General features: G+C 36.7%; 1 protein-coding gene and 1 pseudogene across 1 annotated transcript; both read right to left on the minus strand.

Moving 5' to 3' along the window:
* Positions 1–626: 626 nt before the first annotated feature.
* On the minus strand, positions 627–19,132 carry LOC132185621 (protein CASP). The gene is made up of 19 exons (XM_059599381.2): positions 18,871–19,132; positions 16,820–16,930; positions 16,309–16,487; positions 15,498–15,647; positions 10,088–10,176; positions 9,808–9,917; positions 9,542–9,636; positions 6,212–6,267; positions 5,486–5,651; positions 5,133–5,225; positions 4,294–4,422; positions 4,057–4,176; positions 3,535–3,615; positions 3,168–3,275; positions 2,907–3,050; positions 2,708–2,809; positions 1,768–1,847; positions 959–1,051; positions 627–861 (listed from the first exon to the last, which is right to left on the minus strand). The coding sequence occupies exons 1-19, from the start codon at positions 18,953–18,955 to the stop codon at positions 801–803; spliced, it is 2,052 nt and encodes a 683-aa protein (XP_059455364.2). The 5' UTR covers positions 18,956–19,132; the 3' UTR covers positions 627–800.
* LOC148584460 (uncharacterized) lies at positions 13,647–14,239 on the minus strand (annotated as a pseudogene).
* Positions 19,133–20,507: the final 1,375 nt, after the last annotated feature.

Below are 20,507 nucleotides of genomic sequence, written 5' to 3' on the forward strand. Positions count from 1 at the left end.
CAAACCCAAACAAAACAGACTTTAATACGAGAAGCTTTAAGATAATTTTGGCATCCAGAGATCAATTCGATACAAATGTAGTCCCCATAAATCAATTTAATAATTTTTCCAAAAAAAAAAAAAAATTATAATCCACAAAAGTTTCTAGATCTCTTTGACTACATAATTCAAAATGGTGTCACACTTGTATGAAATATTAAAAAAATGACGGAGATCATAAATAGGAGTCGATGGATAATAATCCTCTCTGTTTCATTTAAAATCCTAGTATTAATTCTATGATTATAATTTAAAATTGGTGCATCCAACAGTATACATGATGTTACATTACTTCAATATTTTAAAAGAGATGCGAGCAAACATTGATGTCATGTACACTATTAGATACATTCCGACCACAAAATAAAATTTATCAAATAATCAAATTCCAAAGTCAACTTGGTCTACTGTTAATAAAACCTGTGGATGGTCTTCCCAACCCAAATGGATAGGGAACAGAGGGGGATTTCGTTCTAGGATATAAAAGTAGGGTTATATTCTCAAATTTGTGAATTGCGAATTATTTTCCATTTTCTACTAGCTATTATTAATACACTGTAGACAGAAGAAAAAATTTTCAAGCCGAGTGAAAAAGAATGTACAATATTCATTGCACTATCAAATTGGTAAAATAAACAAGAAAATAACACCACTTCTTGTTTATATGTACATAGCAAAGGACATCTCTTTTTTTCTTTTTTTTTTTTTATATTCTCTTGGGGTATAGGAAAAATCCACTGAAAAAGAATATTTGGTGGAGACTAAAGCGCATGTGGAAGGGTCAGATTTTTATCTCCAAGGAGGTATTCCTCAGGGCCATTGCTGTAAAAACAGAAAATGTTGAAGATTCAATATATACCAAACCAAACCAAACCAAACCAAAAAGACCAAACAAGTCAGGCATTTGATTGATGGTTACCTAAGATGGCTCAGAGCAGACATGCGGTAAAGACAGGTGAACACCAGGACATGCAACCCAATGGTGTAGAAAAAGGCAAAAGTTCGAGCATACCTGCAAAATAATAGATATATTGTCATATTTATAGACTCCAGAAGAATAATACACTGGAACCAATAGATGAGGAAGAAAGATGAAAACAATTTCATAGTGGAAAGAAAATACTGGAGCAAAGAACTCATGGTGGCAGATAAAACATGAAGAAATTAGGCTCCGTTTGTTTCAACGTAAAATGTTTTTTCGTTGGAAAATATTTCAAAGAAATTCCATTGAAAATATTTTTCGGCATTTGATTCGTAGAGAAAGAAAATTAGTAACGGAAAATGGATGACGACTTCCGACAACCTCCGGTGATGGTTCGGCAATTTAAGAATGAGAAGTTTAATTATTTACGATTTTACAAAATGAAAACTATTTTAAGGAAATTAAAGAAGCTTTTCTGGTTAAATTGAAAATGATTTCAGTTTGACTATTATTTTTTATCGGACCAAACATAGAAATATATGGCAAATACTTTTCAGAAATCATTTGACGCCGAAACAAACAGAGCCTAAGATCAAATAACTAATAAAACTGGTTTCAGTCTCTAAAAAATTATTACACGTAAGACTACTCATTTTGTCAAAAGGAAGAGGCCGAAAGACCATGATCTTGAACATGATAAAATTCATGTCAAAAAACATCTAGTGACTGAGAAAATAAAAACAAAACTTTCAACAAGGAGAGAATACACATTCAAGAAACTTAGAATTCAGACAACAGAATCATACTTGTTGCCAAGAAGAAAACGGCCACTGCTAAGTGTGATTCTATCCCTGAAACCCAACTCCTTGTATCTTTGATCCCTTTCCTGATTAAAGTAAACAAATTATATTAGTAAATTATTTATAACAATTATAGCATTAAAACAAAATATACTACCTACAGAAGGACAACAAATGGATATGATGCACAAAGGAAAGCAGGGGACGCATATTTAGCAATTGTAGATGAATGCTCTCAGTACAAAGTAACCCAATACTGTTGCCAATGTCCAGCAAACAAGAGCAGGTGATATCTTCGGCGGCTATTAACCAAGTGTGTCATTCTTTCGGTCTCGTTGGCAAGTATTACACATTTGGCAGATTTGCAGTTTGGATAATGCTCACTTCTAAACTTTTTTCATGAACTTAAAGAAGCAGCTTCAGAAAATATTACCTTATATTTTCTGGTCAAACAAATTTCCAAAGGCCAATCTAAAGTAACCTCCAAAGTAGGAGATTAAAAAAAACAGAGGTTTGCATAAGTTTTTGGCTCTGTTCTGACTGAAATTTGGGATTCGTAGATGGAACCAACCAGGAATAAATAGGATAAACCCACAATCATTTAGAGTCATTCAAAAAAGTATGAACTTCAGTTTCATTCATTGGATAATTTAATAGAAAAAATTAACATCTTTCAAGAAAGACCTGCAGAATTCAGAACAATAGATTATAAATAACATGCAACACAAAGCCCCTAAATGCAACAAAAAAGGAAAAAGAAAAAGAAGGAAGGCATATAACAACAAACAGAAGCTTCGTGTCTCTTCAATATAATTATTAAAACTTAAAAATGGAAGAAAAGCAAGAACTTGGTAGGCCTGAAATGTGATATGCTGAACTAAATAATCCACACATGAATGCTATGAAAATTAAGAAAAATCCATCAAAGGAGCTCAACAATAACAACCTTTTTTGAGAATGCTGCAAAAGGATTTATATCATCCTCATATATCTTCTTGTACTTCGATTCAACATCTGAGGCAAAACCACTTTCAAGATCGTCTGGTTGCTGAAAATGACAATTCGATAAAAAACATGAGGCTTGAGAAACTAAGAGATCGATAATCAAGAAAAGATAAAAAGAAGATAGAATTGCAATGAAGCACCCTCTTTGATCCTCTAGAGACCACTTTCTCATGATTGTAATCCTGGACATAACGAATCTTTCCATAAAGTTTGACATTATCAGCTTTTGTCTTTTCCAGTTCCACTGTAAGTACCCCGATCTTCTCCTTCAACTGTCTTATTTCCTAGCACAATTGGAGAAGCAAAATTCGACGTGTGAACCCTTAATCTAATGATCTAACTGTAACAATATCAAATAAAGATAGGAAACCAAAAGTGAATATTTTCAAAAAACAGAATACCTCTTCTGTCTCTCTCAAGCGTGCTCTAAATCGATCTCGCTGATTACAAATCACCTTAAGCATTGAACTCTGATCTTGATCTGAGAAAACATGTTTTTGATCTGTATTCTGACCCAAAAAGGACTAACATGAATAAGACAAATCCATGGGGAAGAAAAGAGCAGCATCTTGAAGCCATTATCTAGCCGGGAGTACTGGACTAGATTGAACCATTGCAATAGAAAGGTACAAGCAGTGTTCTTTGTTTTTGGTTTTTCTTGCTCTTTTAAATTTTATATTGCAACTTTTTAGGACTTGTACAATCCTATGCACATGTTCTGGAGCAAACTTCCGAATTGCCAAGTAAAAACAAAAGACTGACAGGTACCTCAGATAGCTCAGAACCCCCGGCCTCCGAAAGATCCCAGTCATCAAATAGATTGCCTTTTCTATCTTTGGAACCATAGCCCTGCATTAGAAAGGAAAAGAATCAGAATGCATAAGAAGGTGATATACAGAAACGTCAGACAATTAAACCTCAAAAGGTTTTTTTTAAGTAATAAGAGAAATTCTAACAAATAACTGAGAAAAAGAAAATAAGTTACAACATAAGCATAAAGAGTATGACTTCATAGGTATCCAGGTACATGTAAGCCATGCATTGATTACACATATGCCTATACATGTTTTCCTAAGTCAACAACTACATGTTTTTAATTATTTACGCATTCATGTAATCTAATTAATAAAATTATGACTCTAAACACCACTCCTAAGAATCTTAACCAAACTAAATGCTACATAAATTGCTATTTTGACGATCAATATGCAGCACACCGGATATCACTTAAGAGGCAAATCCAGCAGCAAATAGCCAATTCAGAGACTTTCTGAAGTAATAGATCCAAACCTTCAATATGTCATCTTCCAACTTCTGTATCAGTTTTTGCTGTTCATTAACCTTTGCTGTCAGTTCTGCTATCTTGCCTTCAGCTGTTTCCAGCAAAGACGTTTTCTCATTAAGTTTGACCTGAAAATGGTAGAAGGATGTAAAACTTGTACCTGGAACATTAATAACACTCTCCCTTTCCATTTTTCTCTTAACTCAAAATAGCAAAGTAACAAACTAACAAGGGAGAATCCATACCTTCAATTGTGTGAGTTCGTGTTCCATTTTTCGGTTCTTGTCAAGAAGAAGAGACTCCATTTTGCTCATCTCTTCCCCACTAGTAGCTACTTCCCAATCTTCAGCCTCAATTGAATTATACCCCACCGCCTGTACATTTAACAGAGAAATGTTAAACAGATAAGCATCAAAGTATTGTCAGACTTCCAAGAGGCATGGGAATGAGATAAATAAAATGCGGCAAGCACCTTTGGAAGACGCAAAATAGATGACAATATAGAACAACCATGACTAAGAAATGGGGACAGAAAAAGAATATAAATAATAATCTCTCTGTGTCTGAGGACTTCACCCTGGTTGCTGTTACAAGTTCTGTTTTGAACTTGTAACAGCAACAAGGTTGAAGTCCTCTGGTTTATACATATCATATAAAAATCTCCAACGGAACACTCTGTTGATGACCATACTAAAATACTGGGACATCCAGTGATGCAAATGACCAAATCGTTATATTGTCCCACAGAATCTGGTCATTGAGATGGTTTTGAAATCAGTAAAAGTAATGGCAAACCATGGTTGTAGGATCAGTAAAGCATCTTATTAGACAAACCCTTCTTCTAGGCCCCGTTGAAGATGGTATAGACAACTTTAAAACAGAAACGTCAAAAGCCAACTGAATAGTAAATAATACTTTTATTTGAATATTTAAGCTATTGGAACTTGGATTTAATCCATGCAGCGTCATCAATAAAAATTCATGAAAGTCAAACTTGCTTTTCCAAGATTTGCATAACATTTCACGAAAGCTGAAACCAATTGTGGGGAGCTACTATTTAGTAACAGAGAAGGGATCGAACTACCTGCAAAATTTTCACTTTCTTATGCAAATCATCAACCAACTTTTCTGTTGGCCTTGCCTGAAGCTCTTTCTTCATCTCTTCAAGAGCAACTTCCTGATTTAATGAAGTAAAAAAAAGCTAAGCTATTTTTACAACAGGAGCCAGGAACTCGACAGTATAAATAACAGAGATGCAGAAAGCATTAATGAAAAGCACGTGATATCAGATGAGGGAATTGTAATTGTATTACCAGTCTCAGGTCATAGGAAGAGAATTCCCAATTAAGGGAAAACCAGAACAATTACTTTATGGTTATTTCGAAACATAATTAAGTCTTAACATTGAACAATCAATAGAAAAACATAGTTGCATACCTTTTCATTGAGCAGTGTATTCAGTCTCTTGATCTCTTTTATGTGTTCTTCTCGCTCATTTGACAGGGTGGTTTCAATATTATGAAGTTCCAGGTTCAGTTCAGAGATTATTTTCTCCTTTGCACTCAAAGAATTCTCAAGCATGCTATTTGAATCTAAATCATCACTGCAACCACAGCAACCAATAGTACGCTTTAAAATATAGGCCAAAAAAAAAACATAATTAGAAAGATGAGTATATTAAAAATGGAAGAAACAGTAGTTGGAGGAAGGATGACAACTAAGCAGACCCAACACAAATTCTTACAGTAGTCCATAGCGTTGGATAGAAAGCCAGGTAAAACCTAGAGCCAAAAATAAGGGCCACAAAATTTCACAGGGCTGCTATGCCCTGTGAAGATGAAAACTTATTTCAATTGTATAAAGGGCAGTTCTTTAGAAACCAGATTATCAGTTGTGAAAATACAATACATCTATAGCCCAACAGAGGAGCAAGGTAGGGAGAGGGGTTCAACTGCAGTCTTATTACTTAATGAACCGGAAAAAAAAAAAAAAAAAAAACCCAGTATAATAAGTTCAAAAAAGTTCTCCCAGTTTTCCTTTAGTGGACAGGCAGGTATTTTACATCTTTTACTCATTATATTTTCATAGCAAACGCCAACCATGGAGTTATTGGAATGAACCCAAAGCATAGGAAGTATAGGCAATGGTACCGAAATACCTAACCTCATCTTATTTCGAGTGTCTTCATTTGCAGTGTGTAATTGAGAGCGTAGCAGACCCTATAATGAAAAATGATTGAGATTCAAAAGTAAGGCATTTGCAACAGGAAACAAAAGGAAAAAAGAAAAAGAAAAAAGAGTTGAATATGAAAATATATCAGCAGCATGACCATTATAAAAAATAAAATGTAACCGACCATAGTGTTCAAGAGAGACTTGAATTCAGACACACTCCTGGATTAGTAGACGTACTTGGAAGAAGCATTGAATATACCATAATGTAGCTATAAAGGACTCACGCATGCTTATATAAGTTCAGAATCGATACTAATTCAAAAAACAAAAAGTTTGCAATTGATTGTGAAAAAATAAATAGCATTCAATGGTCAACTACTAACCACAAACTTGTCATATGGAACGTTTATCGACCATAATGATATGCCGCTTCCTAAAATTTTCCATGGTAAGGATCTTTCCTAGGGCCGTCGACTAAGCAAAAAAAGCCGCCCTCAAAGGGAAAATAAAGCCTTCACTACAAACTAGGATACTATAGAATGATCTAACATTCAAAAACCCTCTTTTGGAGGAGCCCCTCCGAAGTTATCTTCACCTTCATGTCTTCGTCTAACTTAATATAACAAATTAAAGAACAAGGCAAAGACATCTACCTCCCAATCATGAGCCACTCTAACAAAACTAACGGTCCATTGATTTGAGCCACCAGAAAGCTTCAATTGAGCTACTACGGGAAGTATCCTTCATGCAAGCAATACCATATAAAGCTAGAAAGGCTTCTTTTAGTGCCTTTTCCTTACACCATAGATCATGCCATAATCTAACCTTAGATCCATCTCCTACCTCAAATCTAATATGACTTAAGAACTTCCCCTAACCCTTCATAATATTCTTCCATAACCATACCCCATATGCCCCAAGAGGCTCATTAGAACATCACCCACCCCACAAGCTGCCAAATTTGGATTCCACAACTCTCCACCAAGCCTCTCTCATGCACATAGTGCCACAACCATTTTCATAAGAGACCACGATTGAATATTAGCAAGTTTCGAACCCCTAAACCTCCCTCAATGACCGGGGAACAAACCTTGGACCAACGGTGAAATTCTAACTCTTTACCTAACCCATCCCAAAGAAAGTCTCGTTAAACCTTCTCAATACAGTTTGCAACACTGATAGAGAGAGAGAAAAGGGGCATGAAATGTAGGCAAATTGGAAAGTGTGCTCGGCTAACCCCACCACCTTTAGACAAATACATCATTTTCCAACTAGCCAACTGCCACTCTTATCTTTTCAATAACATCGTCCCAAATAGACTTGGCCTTAAAGCCTGCAACAGAAGACCAAGATACTTCAAAGGCAAAGAAGAAAACCCATAGCCCAGAATACCAGCCAACCCATTGCCCACAAGAACCAATTCCGACTTAGCGAAGTTGACCTTCAAGTGGCATTTTGATTATGTGGGATATGAGGATGGTGAAAAAGATTGACAAGTGTGTAGGAGCAGAGGGGAATCCATCGATCATTTTTTGCTCCATTGCGAAATTGCAAGAGAATTGAGGGTATTAGTTTTCTGTCCTTTAAGGGTAGAGTGAGTAATGCGAATTTGGATGGTGGAGTTATTGGCTAGTTATGAAAAGCCATATTGGTAGTCATCGTAACTTACAAGCTTGGAGGATGGTTCTCCATTGCATGATATAGTTCATGGACTCCCTATTCCTCTTGCAGTTGCATATGTAGCACCAATCAACCATAATGATATGTCGATTCCTAAGATTATCAATGCTAATGATCTTTCCTAGGACCACCAGCCAAGCAAAAAAAAAACTCTCTGATGCACCTCGGTTCACCAAATACTCTTTCCATGGAAAATGTATGTCATCATTACATGCAAGGACACTGTAAAAGCAGCTAACATTGAACATTCCTTTGTTTGAAGGGGTTCACCAAAGCTTGTCTTCCCCTTCCAATCTCACTCTATAAGAATACAACAAATTGAAGAAAGAAGCAAAGACATACACCTCCCAATCATGAGCCACTCTAATAAAGCTAACATTTCATCAAAGCAACCATATATTCATATTGTTAAAAGGAGACTTTATGCATGCACCAGATTGGACCATCAGTGAATGAATATGATTAATAATGAAATCACAAGAGTTATGAAAGAAACTCAAGGTGAAGCAGAAGATTCCAGGTATTTGTGTAGATAACCCAGTCCCAACCAATTGGTCAGAAAATTTTTTGAGGAAAAGCTAAGAATCTAGGTTAATATTATACTCTAAAACTGCTTAGCCCATCAGGGGTGAAAGCTCCTGAGTTACCTGGTAACTGGTTCTAGCGGGTGGGATCAGTTACCCGTAGAAGTTTGATTAACGGTGAGGATTGTTGTACAGTATACGTTTGCGACGTGCAATTAATCTGAATAAAGTTCTCCTACGTTAGGAACATGACTATATATATATATATATATATATATATATATATATATATAGTCATGTTCCTTGAGATTTGGTATAGACGGTTTGCAAAAACCCAAGGATCATCCACAACTTCCGGTAAAAGCATTTTTGAGCATTCCAACTTAAAAATATAAAGAAAAACGGAAACAACATTTCAGAAGATAAACTATACAACGGCCTCATATCCTTTAATTACATTTTAGATAAATAATGTACATGACTACAAGTAAAACCCCATTTCTTTTTCCATGTGATTCTCCACAACCTACCTACAGACATTTTTAATGACTCCTATTGTGTGGCTAACCTTGAGTTGACGTGATGCCTTGTGCAGGCACAATAAAATTTTAGCTGATTGACATGGAATCATCCATACCAGAAGAATATACACCTAGTTTTAGATGGTCCAATCAGGTGCTTATTTCCTTTTTTAGAATCATGGCAGATAGCTTGGAAATTTACAGCAATCTACAACTATGATCTCCCATCTCCTCTACTGGAAACACAGAATGAAAGATCTAGTAACTAAAAAGTATTCAAAGAATATAGATCATAAAAATGAGTTCATAGATATTGAGAGAGAAAAACACAACCAAAAATCAAGCGATAGATGATGGACAGCAAGCAGCTAAGTAAATGAGTTCGCAGATAAGTAATTTTTTTTGCCCCAAAGGTTAACACAATCGGCTGGGGACCATACTTATAAAGCAGGGATCACTCCTTCAAACCTCCCATTTTCCCTCATTTTGGGGCCAAAAAATTAATTATATAAAAAAGGAACAAGATTTATTGTTATAGGGATTAAAGACAAGTTGGATCCTTTTAAAAATACGGGTGGGATTGGGAAAAAGCACCTTCTCTCTCTCAAGAGTTAGAAGCCGTGTTTGAGCCCGTTCAACTTCATCCATCAGAAGATTGACCTCTGATTGCTTTGCTGCCCTATCTTCGTCTGAAATTGTTATAACAACCGATAAGACACTTAAAGACATAACCTTTGCTGGGCAACTAGATGAGGCATAAACATTGAAATCAGTGTCTTGCAACAACAATAACAGAAGATGCCATTGACTTAAGAAATGATATTATGAAATAATTCAGAAGTTCAAAATCAGCATATTACCTGATTGTGCACGAAGTTCAAACATCTGGCTTTGTGCAAGTTCATGTAGTTTCTGCATATTCGAAACACTTTCTTTAGCTTGACGTAATTGATCCTGTAGCAATTGCTCCCTGCATGAAATAAAGGGATCCTAAATCAGGGCCATAACAAGGTGACAATACCATAGTTTCAATGGGACATTGATATACACAACCATAATACTGTCCAGAAAAAATAATACGCATGTTTAATGGCCTCAGCTCCATATCCTAACTTGCAGTGCCACTAGAGAGGATACTACCTATCTTTTAAAACTTCCAGAGTCTTCTGGTTCTCTTCTGCCAAACTGCGTTGCTTCATCTCCACAATTTCTTTCACTTTTTCTTCCATCTGACCTCACATTAGAAAGCTTAGCATTAAAGGGAGAAACCACCATACACCAACAAGTAAACAATTTTACACTCTTAATGGAAATTATATAGGTCAGCCACATTTTTTGTCGTTTGACTTCACATGTAATGAATAAAACTTGAAGAAAGGAAAGAAATGGCACAAGAACCTTGGAAGCCTCCATCTCAAAGCATTGACATATAACACAATTTGTGACACACATAGGAAGCATGCAATTCACAATTAGTAGAGTACAAAATTTTAGACAAGAGCATGAATGTTAATCAGTTTATTTTTTCATTAAGAGAGGACACTCACACATCACTTGGTATCAAAGTTAGAACTTATAAATTTTTCAGATCCCACTTTCACAATTAAAACTTACTTGACAGCTGACAAAGAGTTTATAAAGCAATAAACTCTTTTAGGGCTGTTAAGTGAGCGAAGCGTCTCGCGAGCAAGCTCGGGCTCGGCTCGCATAAGCTCGGCTCGTGCTCGACTCGAATATTACATGAAGCACTTCATGAACACAAATCCTAGCTCGAATATTAAACGAAGCAAGCTCGGCTCGACTCGGCTAAGCTCGTGAACAGCTCGTATAAGCTCGAGTGTGTATATATATATATATATATATATATATATAAACTAAGTAATAGATAATTAATTATAAATCTCATAATTATTAAAACCTTAAAATTGCATTTATATTTAAGCGTTAGAGAATGAAAAATTCTAGACCCTTCGTGATGAAAGAGAGAAAGAGCAATCATTAAAAAAACCTCGATTCAATTAGAGCAGATCCAAATGAAAGGAAGAAGAATCAAGCAGAAACTATTGAGGGAGATTGCGAAAGGCATAAACTATTAATGAATCAAACAGACCCAAACACTATCACTACATGTTTGGTGAGTGAGAGTGAGAGAGTGGGAAATGAAAGTTCAGGTGGAAGATCAGTTGTGACTGGTGAGGGGGATTGAGAGAGAGACGTTAAAAAAATATTTTTTTGTAGGGGGCGTTGTCCCAATGCAGTTTGAATGCAACTTGTTAACTTGTCCCACATTGTTAAGAAAACATCAATCTCTAAGTTTGCTTATCTATAAAATGATGCATATCCTCTCTCTTTGAAACCAAATGCCTTGCTATATTGACTCAGGCTCCATACTCGACTAGCTAAGCTAAGCAAATACTCATATGCAAACTAACTTCTTAAGTCGTTTAAGAGTACTTGAAGTTAAAAAAAAAATTTTAAAACAAAAATATTAAATATAAGAGCCAGCTCGCGAGCTGGCTCGGCTCGACTTATTATTAGCTCGAGCTCGATTTTTTTGGCTCACCCTTGAGCTCGACTCGAGCTCGAGCTCGAGTAAAATTAAAACGAGCCAAGCTTGAACAAGGGAAGCTCGCCCAAGCTCGGCTCGTTTACACCCCTAAACTCTTTTGGATTGGGTTATTGCTTTTGTTCCTAATTTTGCCTTAGGGAATCTAGTAGATTTGATTTGTTTTTTATTTTGTGGTAGCCTCTAGGGTCTTGGCTCTCTTGTATACTCTTCGTGTATGAGGGTTTTGCCCTTTTTTCTATAAAATTACTATTATTCATAAAAATAAAGAGTTTATAACGAAATAATGATATTCCCCACACCCAATGAAACTATATGTTTAAACATAACCAAACAAATGCAATGAAACATTTTCTTCTCGTACTGCCTTTTTTTAATCAGTAATTTAATCATATTAGAAAGTGTAGAAGGGTGTAACCTAAGTATCAGTAATTCAATCATATTAGAAAGCGCAGAAGGGTGCAACCTATGCAATGAAACATTTTCTTCTCGTACTGTGGCTTCAAAATTGACCTCTCCAACTAGCCAACAGCTCCCCCACTCGTTGGGGCATAACCCACTCTATCCCAAAAAGACGGAAAACTGAAGCCCACAAGTCTCTAGCCACCTTGCATTGGAGTAAAAGGTGATCAATGAATTTCCCGTTCTTCTTCCACATACAAAACAAATTCATCACAATGACATTCCTCTTTCTCAGGTTATCCAAAGTCAATATCATTCCTAATGCAACCGCTCACACAAAGCACACCACTCTCATAGGAGTCTTATTTCTCCAAATGCTCTTTCAAGGAAAGAGAGAGCCAGCAAAGGGGCTAAGTGCCTAATAAAAAGAACTTATCTCGAAACGTCTGCCTTTTGGAAGGGATCCAAATATCCACACCACCTTGGCTCAACCTGAGACACTACAAAAGATTAAAAAATAAAGTGACCAACTCCACCTCCCAGTCATGCACTAATCTGATATAGGAGACATTCCATTGTAACGAGTCGTTAAAAAACTGCACATGATCTGCCACCAAGCCCTCCTTATGGTGAGGAATAGAAAACAACATTGGGAAAGCTTCCTTCAAGGTCTAATCTCCATCCCACACATCATGCCAAAATCTGGAGAACTCCCCCTATCGCCTCCTAATGTTTTTCCACACCCCAACCTCATAGGACCCATTTATCACATTGGATCACCGCCAGCCCCACAAGCTATCATATTTAACTTCTTGTGCTACCATTTTGTTTTCAACAAGATACATAGAAGAATATAAGAAAAAATAAAAAGATAAAAGAGAAGCCTTCCCACAAAAAGAATAAACTGCAAATTTTTTTTTACTCTTACGGTGCTTAAGGCTTCAGCATATCATTACCTTCGTGTATGCAAATTATATGAATGTCACCATTCTAAACTTCAAACAATTTTATTTCCGTCCATCTTTATGTAAAGTAGCAGGAGAATTAATAGTTAAACTATCAGGCTTATGTATTGTCAAACTACTTTTTTGATAAGTAATGTAATTTATTGAAAAGCGTAAAGAGCCCTTAAATACACTGGCAGGCAGTATACACAAGAGGCTCCAAATAAGCAAGAAACTCAAACGATACAACAAGACTACCCAAAAATCCACTCACCCGACAAGCCCTCTAACCCAAGACCCACAAAACAACAAAGCCCAAAACCCCTTGAGGCACTCAACTCTAGAAAGCGTGAGTCTTGCCTTTCCCCCGCCTAGAGGATGATCCCCTAGCATCGTGGTTGATGAAGCATTCTAAGTTCAGAGGCTTCCTTCTACCCTTTACCTTCTAAGGGGTATCCTCTAAGGTGACATTGATCCCCTCACACGAATCCCCCATCAAATCACAATCCAATCGAGTAGTAGGGGGGAAGTCACTCAAAGGGTAAGGAAAATCTCAGTCTTCCCCACCCCAGAAATCATTGTCTCCCTCTTCACTATCCACCAACTCTGAAGATGGACTGACCAAACCTGTCACCGCACCAGAAGATACATGTGGGGCACTGAACGCCAACACTACCTCAAAGATCAAGCCATCGTCCATTTTCAAAAATATGCTCTCTCTCATTCGCACTTCACAGGTTTAGAGGTCAGCAAAGACAGGTACCCTAAATAAAACGCTCGAAGCCCTTCAGCCATGACACCGACGAATCCTTCAGCCTAGGAGGCCCTCCCGGAGCCAACCTAGTATTCAAGACTACATTAGAGACCTTAACCGTAGGAGCGGATGGAGGAGGGGCCATATCTGAAGCTTCCTTGCTTAGACCCAAAGCAACCGACAGGGGTAGAGGGTTGAGAAAGCCACACCAAAGAAGACTCTTCGCCAGTTTAGGGATCCCTCCATAACTAGGCCAAGCCAAGAAGAAGCCGAAATATGAAATTTTGGTGTTATCTGGACAAACAACAGCGACACTAGAACTCGAAGATTCCCACCAAAATCATCAAGACCAAACCAACCATCAGAGTAGACTCCATCATATCCTCCGACGTCCCCGAGACCAGACCAACTGTCGATGAAACCTCCGACATATCCTTTGCTCCAGCGTTTCTAGAACTGGGTCGAACTTGGATTTGATATTGGGACTTGGCTTAAGAGGCCCTTTAGAAAACTAGAACAAAAGGCTTGGGCTTGTGCACTCGCCTAAAGGCTCAAGGTCCCACCTTGCACCCAACGAACTTATGACCCAACCCGAGCTTCACCAACTTATCCAAAATCGAATCCATCACCTGGTCCAAAACCCCTAGCACCTTCTCAAAGCCGCCCTTCCATGCCCAAAGGAGAGAAAACATATCCTCCTTTATGCTCTGCACAACCCTACCCCAATTTTCAGCATCACATGATGAAACGTCTATAGCACGACCAATCCCATCTCCATCAACTGCACCACCACACAAATTTAAACCAACTCCGTTCTTACCCAAGGAATAATCTAGAATCTTCGAAGAATCCTCCGCCGATGGCTCAAGAAACACCCCCAGCCCAGGACCAAGATTCTTCCCATCCAAAGGAGAGTCACCGGAAGAAGGAAAGCCCTCTCATGGCTCCAAAGAAAGCCAACACTTTGCTCAGCTCCCCAGAGAATATACTCCAACCCCGCCCTTCGTGACATTCCAACAACAAAATAAACCCTCTCCGGCACCCCACCGCTTGATTCGCCACCTCCAAAAAGCAACTGGCCCTATTGCCGCCCCTCTGAATGGTGATGACATGTGAAGCTTCTTAGGTCGTTTTGACAAACTCCTAGACTCCAGTGCTCCGCAACACCTCTTTGACCGTCACGATCAACTAGGAGACACACTGCGGGCCCAAGGAGACAACCCCATCAAAGCCTTTTCTCCTTTCCTCTACCAGGAGCTTTGACTTACCTTTTTTCCACCCAAAAGGAAAAAGATTTGGCCTCCACGAAGAAGTGGTTCTCCATACCCAACCCCATGCGGCCACCCCAAAGGAATATCGCACCATCGCCAGAGTGGAGGAGCAACCAAACGCAAACCCCAAAAGCAAAACCACCTTCACGATCTAAACTAGAATGGCCCGAAAACGCTCCAACGCGACAAAAACTCGTACCCCGAAGCTGGTCAAGCTCCGATATGGTGGAATGTAGCAAAGTCCTAGCGTGATGCGCCTTCACATACCACCGCTAAGGTAGAGAGAGAAAGAGGACCAAGAGAAAGAGCGTAGAGAGGACTTTACTAGAAGAGAAACTACAAAAATGTTATTGTCAAACTACTGAAATGATCATATCATGATTAACAATTTACTATGGGTATTCAGAAATATATCTCAATTATCTTTACATATATTCTGCAAAACATATTTGGTTGTTTTTGCACCAACAACAAAACTACTTAAGAGAATCAAATAGGCACTATCAAAGTGACTATGATAGAAACCTGTAAACAAGATAGTTGTAGCTAGGGGATGAAAGAAAAAGTTATAAAAAAAACTTTGAAAATTGTAATTAGAGTAAAAATTACTCACCTGTTGCTCTAACTGGCGGTTACGCTCTTCAAGTCTTCGTATTGTTGCCTGTTGATTTTTTAAGTGGGTGGCTTCAGTCCGGAATTCCTCAAGCTCAACTTTCATTTTCCGGTTCTCAGATTCTAGTTCAGACAGTTTCAAATCTTGCTCCTGGATAGAGAGAAATGTGAGTTTACTAATAAACCACTTGCATACGCCTACACAATGTGGCATAATGCACACAGAGGAGCTTTTACCACAGACACAAAGAATAGAGTATGGCTTGAAAGGCAACACCCAGATTGGATGCCAAAAGCCTTATAGGCATCAAAAGAGAGGCCTAGATGTTGTGCTGGTTTTTACACTAAAGCCACATCTCCAGTTACCTACTAAAAAGCAAATAATACAAGAAAGAAAAGAGACGAGAGAGAGAGAGAGAGAGAGAGAGAGAGAGAGAGCAATTGTTTGGTAATTTTTAGAAGTGTATGGATGAAGAGATAGTACATACTCAAGGATCCTGAAGAGATTTAAAAAATCCCAATGAAAAATCCCTTGATTTAAATGGATATATCGACCAAAAAGATTTATAGCACTTATGTAAATGTAGATGGTAGTTGTAACAAAAATTGTATAGGAATGATGGTAGGATGTTTGTGGTGGTAATTCACTAAGGCTACTTCATTCAAATTGTCAATATATTGACAGGTTTAGATATCAGACACATATGCATCTCATGAATGTATATTGGTCTCTCAACAGTAATAAGATGATTATAAGACTTGAGAATCAAAGTTTGACCAAACTTGCTCTAATGAAACATTCTGGTACTTACAGCAACTGAAGCAAGAACCGGATAAGGATCTGGAGCCTCGTAAATTTTTTGATAGATATTAAGAAAAGCATTTTCTCCAAACTTTGCTCTCTTGGTAAGATTGTCAACTTCTTCTTGGTATCCCTTCAGTAAAGAGTTGAACAAGTTTAACTTTTCCTCTGGTGAAGCTTTCTTGAAATCTGTATGCAAAACATTTTCTAATTTTTCACAAAAACAATCTTATTGACAGAAAGAGAGGCGGAGAGGGAGAAAGAGAATGGAAAAGATAGACCCCACTAAGACCTCTCCAATATTTCCCTTTCAAGAAGAAAATTTTGGTGAGCCAAGATACAAAGTAAGTCTTCTTTTGTTCCACTAGATTCCTCTTCCTCCCCCGTTCCTTCAAATGAACCAAATACTAAATATTGGGGGTTGGGGGGATGTCATTTCCCCTCTATCTCCTCTTCCTTTCTTCCCTCCTACATAAAGTGTGAAACATTAGCCTAATTGTTTAAAGGCGTATAATTAATACCTCTAGTGTTTTCTGCAAGCTTCCGTCGATTTTTCTGGCTGTTCTCCTGATTTTCAGCTATCCTAAGCCCTTGTTCATCCAGCACAATTTTTTCCTTCTCTAAATCAAAATCTGTAGACAAGAAAACCAGAAGTTTGTGAATCATTCTAACAATATAGCACCTATTTGGTGATGGTGGACAAGAAAAATAGGCTGATTGATGCAAATCTGAAACAAAGTGGCTTTAGATCAGAAAAAAATCAGGAGGCAGAAAAGGAGGAAAAAAGTGATTAAAAAAATGCTATAGGCACTCAATAACAAATGGAGTATGAAACAGGGTAGTCTGCTGGACCACCTTGTATACTATCTGTTTTACGTTGCTTAGTGTACTCAAATTAACTGCACCTAACATCTTCATGATCATCCCATACTTGCTCCAATCAAATACCATTCCATGCTATTGCAATATCGCCAGAACTTAAAGTAAATAACGAAGGAAAGAAAATGAATATGTGTTCCATTCTATGAGTTAGACGACTAATACTCAATAACATTTTTTAGATAAGTACAACCAGAGGCAGTATACAAAAACTCAGAGGTAGTAACTTATGTATACAGGCTGCACGCTAAATTTTCTCCCCAAAATAATATTCAAGTTTACAATGAGTTCATGAATTCTTCAGTAAAGTCAATGGACTACTTCCATCTAACAACATCCAAAAGAATAAAGATCAGAAAAAAAGCAGTCTTGATTCTATCAATAGAAAGCTCCTTTTTCTTTTTTTTTTATAAGTTTATCAACAGAAAGCTCTTGTAATATCAATGGAGATGGAGAATATGTTAGTGCTGCATCCTAGCATAAATATTAGAAAATTACCATCTTCTATTCATGAAAAACCCCTAAATTGATTTTGATGTTTTCTCTTATATACTTCACAAGTTAAAAGGTTCTGCCCCTTTCCACTTCCCATCAACTATAATTTTTTTTTTTTTTTTAGGAAAAAAAAAAGAAAAAAAAAGAAAAAGAAGAAAAAAATTGCACTTTTTGCTGCCCAGGTTGATTTGTTCAAGCTCAATTGCAAACTCCATGATTAGAATGTAAAGAACCCTAGAAATGTTGGCAATTTCATTTCCTAGAAGAGACAATTCGCTGGTAAAAATGGCATAAATAATTGAACAAATATCAATAACTTTTGAGGTGTTATGCAAATCCATCAATATCATTTTTCAGTTAACCACTTTTACGCAATTTATAATTTTTTTTTTTTTTTTTGACATGTCCGCACAAGAGGGGGAGGGGGATTCGAACTAATGACCTCCGCTTCATTAGGCGTGGTCTCAGCCGATTGAGCTACCTTCTGGGGACCGCAATTTATAATTTAGGTTGGTATCTTATCTGATGATTTGAAAAGTCACCACAACCAGCTACTTCGCTAAAACATGATATTCATTCTTTCCATCTAAACATTTTTTTTCAATCAGAAAAAAACTCTCATACTTCTATCATTAGATGCAATTTCTCAGAGGTACAAGCAATTTAAGAAAAAAAAAAATCATATGTAACTTTTAATCCACAAAATGAAGATCCAAACCTAAGACTATCTTATTTCGTTCTATCAACAAGCTAAGCAATCTATGAAAGCTCTACATGGCAAATAATCGACTTCCACGCTAACAAGTGAGATTGTTACCAGATATTAATCGTAACAACAATAGCTTCAACTAAAAGACTACACAAAATTTTATATATATATATACACACACACACACACACACACACACAAACACACAAACACAAAAGAACTCGCTGATAGATGCAAATACTATAGCTAAAAGATCTTTCCACAAGTTATCTACCTAATATTGCATTGAGAATATTTTACAAGTAAAATGAAGACAAAAAAAATGAATTAAACAATGTTGCATGCAGAAAAAATCAACACTAGGCGAAAGAGGTTCCGATGTGTAATTGAAAGTTCAGTTTAGCAAGATTAGAGGGGAAAAAAATCAAAAAATCAAAAACCCCCAAATTAGTACGCAATGCGAGAAGAAGAATTTAGAATTCGGGATACCTTTCCAGAAAGTGGCGACGACTGGGGTGGGAGAAGAGGACGAGTTCGATTTGTCCCTCTCTGATCCACCTTGCGGAGCCTCCATTTTCACGGATCCGAACGGTCGACAAAACGCAGAGTTTTGGTATTGCGATCAGTCTCTGCAACAACGACGATTTGTTCCAATTGCTGTGGCCGGAGAGAAAGAGAGAGAAAGCGAGAGATGGGCTCCGATGGATCTGAGAGCTTGCTTTCTTCTTATGTTTTCTCTTTTTTTTTTCTTTTCTTTTTTCGGGTGATGGTTTTCAATTCAAAATTAATAAGAGACAAAATGACCAATATCTCCCTCAGAGCTGAACATGGATTCACATCTTCAAAATTAATAGAATATATATATACAGCGGTTTGATATTTTTATGAAGTTTAAAAAGTGATCAAAACATAAGAAAATATATATAAGTTGTTTGAATTGAAAAAAGAAAAAGAAAAAGAAAAAAAAAAAGGGCAGCACCTTAATGTGAAAATAATAATTATGGTATCATTATCCAGCATGCTCGTTATAAACATTTTGTAATGGTCAGCTGTTATGTTAAGTTATGGTAGGAAAACCTAAATAATGAAAATGACATCTGTCCAAATATGTTTCTTATTTTATACAATTAAGAAAAACAACTTATTTTTTAGTCATTTATCTAAAGAGAAATTATTTAAATCAATATTGTCTACGTCTCTTTTCCAATCTCATTCAATAGATCAACTATTAGATTTGTGGACTCACGTCGACTACATACAAATTCAATTATGAATTCATTTATTCACTATAAAGACAGTCAAAAAAATTAATGAATTATATCATTTATCTTATCTGAATGTCAACAATAATTCTTTTTTTTAAAAATAATTTATCCATAGATCATTTATCATATTCTCCTACAAATTCAATAAATTAACCATTAGATTTGTAAGATCCACAATTGACTTGAACTCTAAATAAATTTTGTAAAATGAGATGAAGAAAAAAAAAATTGACACGAATCATTGTCTTCTTTTAAAGTTTTTGTTTCTTAAAGTTTATTACTTTATTAAATCTTAATTATTATTTTTAAAGTAGGATGCGGTTGAAAAATAACGGTACTTATTTTAATTTACGATTCAGATTAAAACTCCCTTCTTTTCAACTTAAACAACATATCTTTAAAGATAATTAATTATCCCCCTCTTCCTTCTCCACCCACTCCCTCTCTCTGCAAATTCTTCATAACCATTTTCAGCAAAACAGCAACGAATCACAACCGAAATTCTTCAACCCAAACACCCGTTCGGCCATACACCCAATCCAAAATTATACTTCCAAAATGAAAACCACTTCAAATAGAATCACCCTCTACCAAAAACCCAAAATCACCTCATCACCAATTCGCAACAAAACCCACAAAATTCCTCCTAATAGGCCAGCACAACCAAAATCACAAAGAGCAACCCAACACAAATCCTAAACAGAAAATCCGACAACTAGAATGGTAACTTTAAAAATCACCTTGTTCTTGGAGTGTGACACAAGAGAGACTTCTAGAATTAGTCCAAAAATTAAGCTCAATATACTAATGTCAGCTTTGAGCCTGGACCGACGACCTTAAACAACACTACATTATACTAAA

Source organism: Corylus avellana, chromosome 7, assembly GCF_965113065.1.
Source record: "Corylus avellana chromosome 7, dhCorAvel1.hap1.2, whole genome shotgun sequence".
Lineage (NCBI taxonomy): Eukaryota > Viridiplantae > Streptophyta > Magnoliopsida > Fagales > Betulaceae > Corylus > Corylus avellana.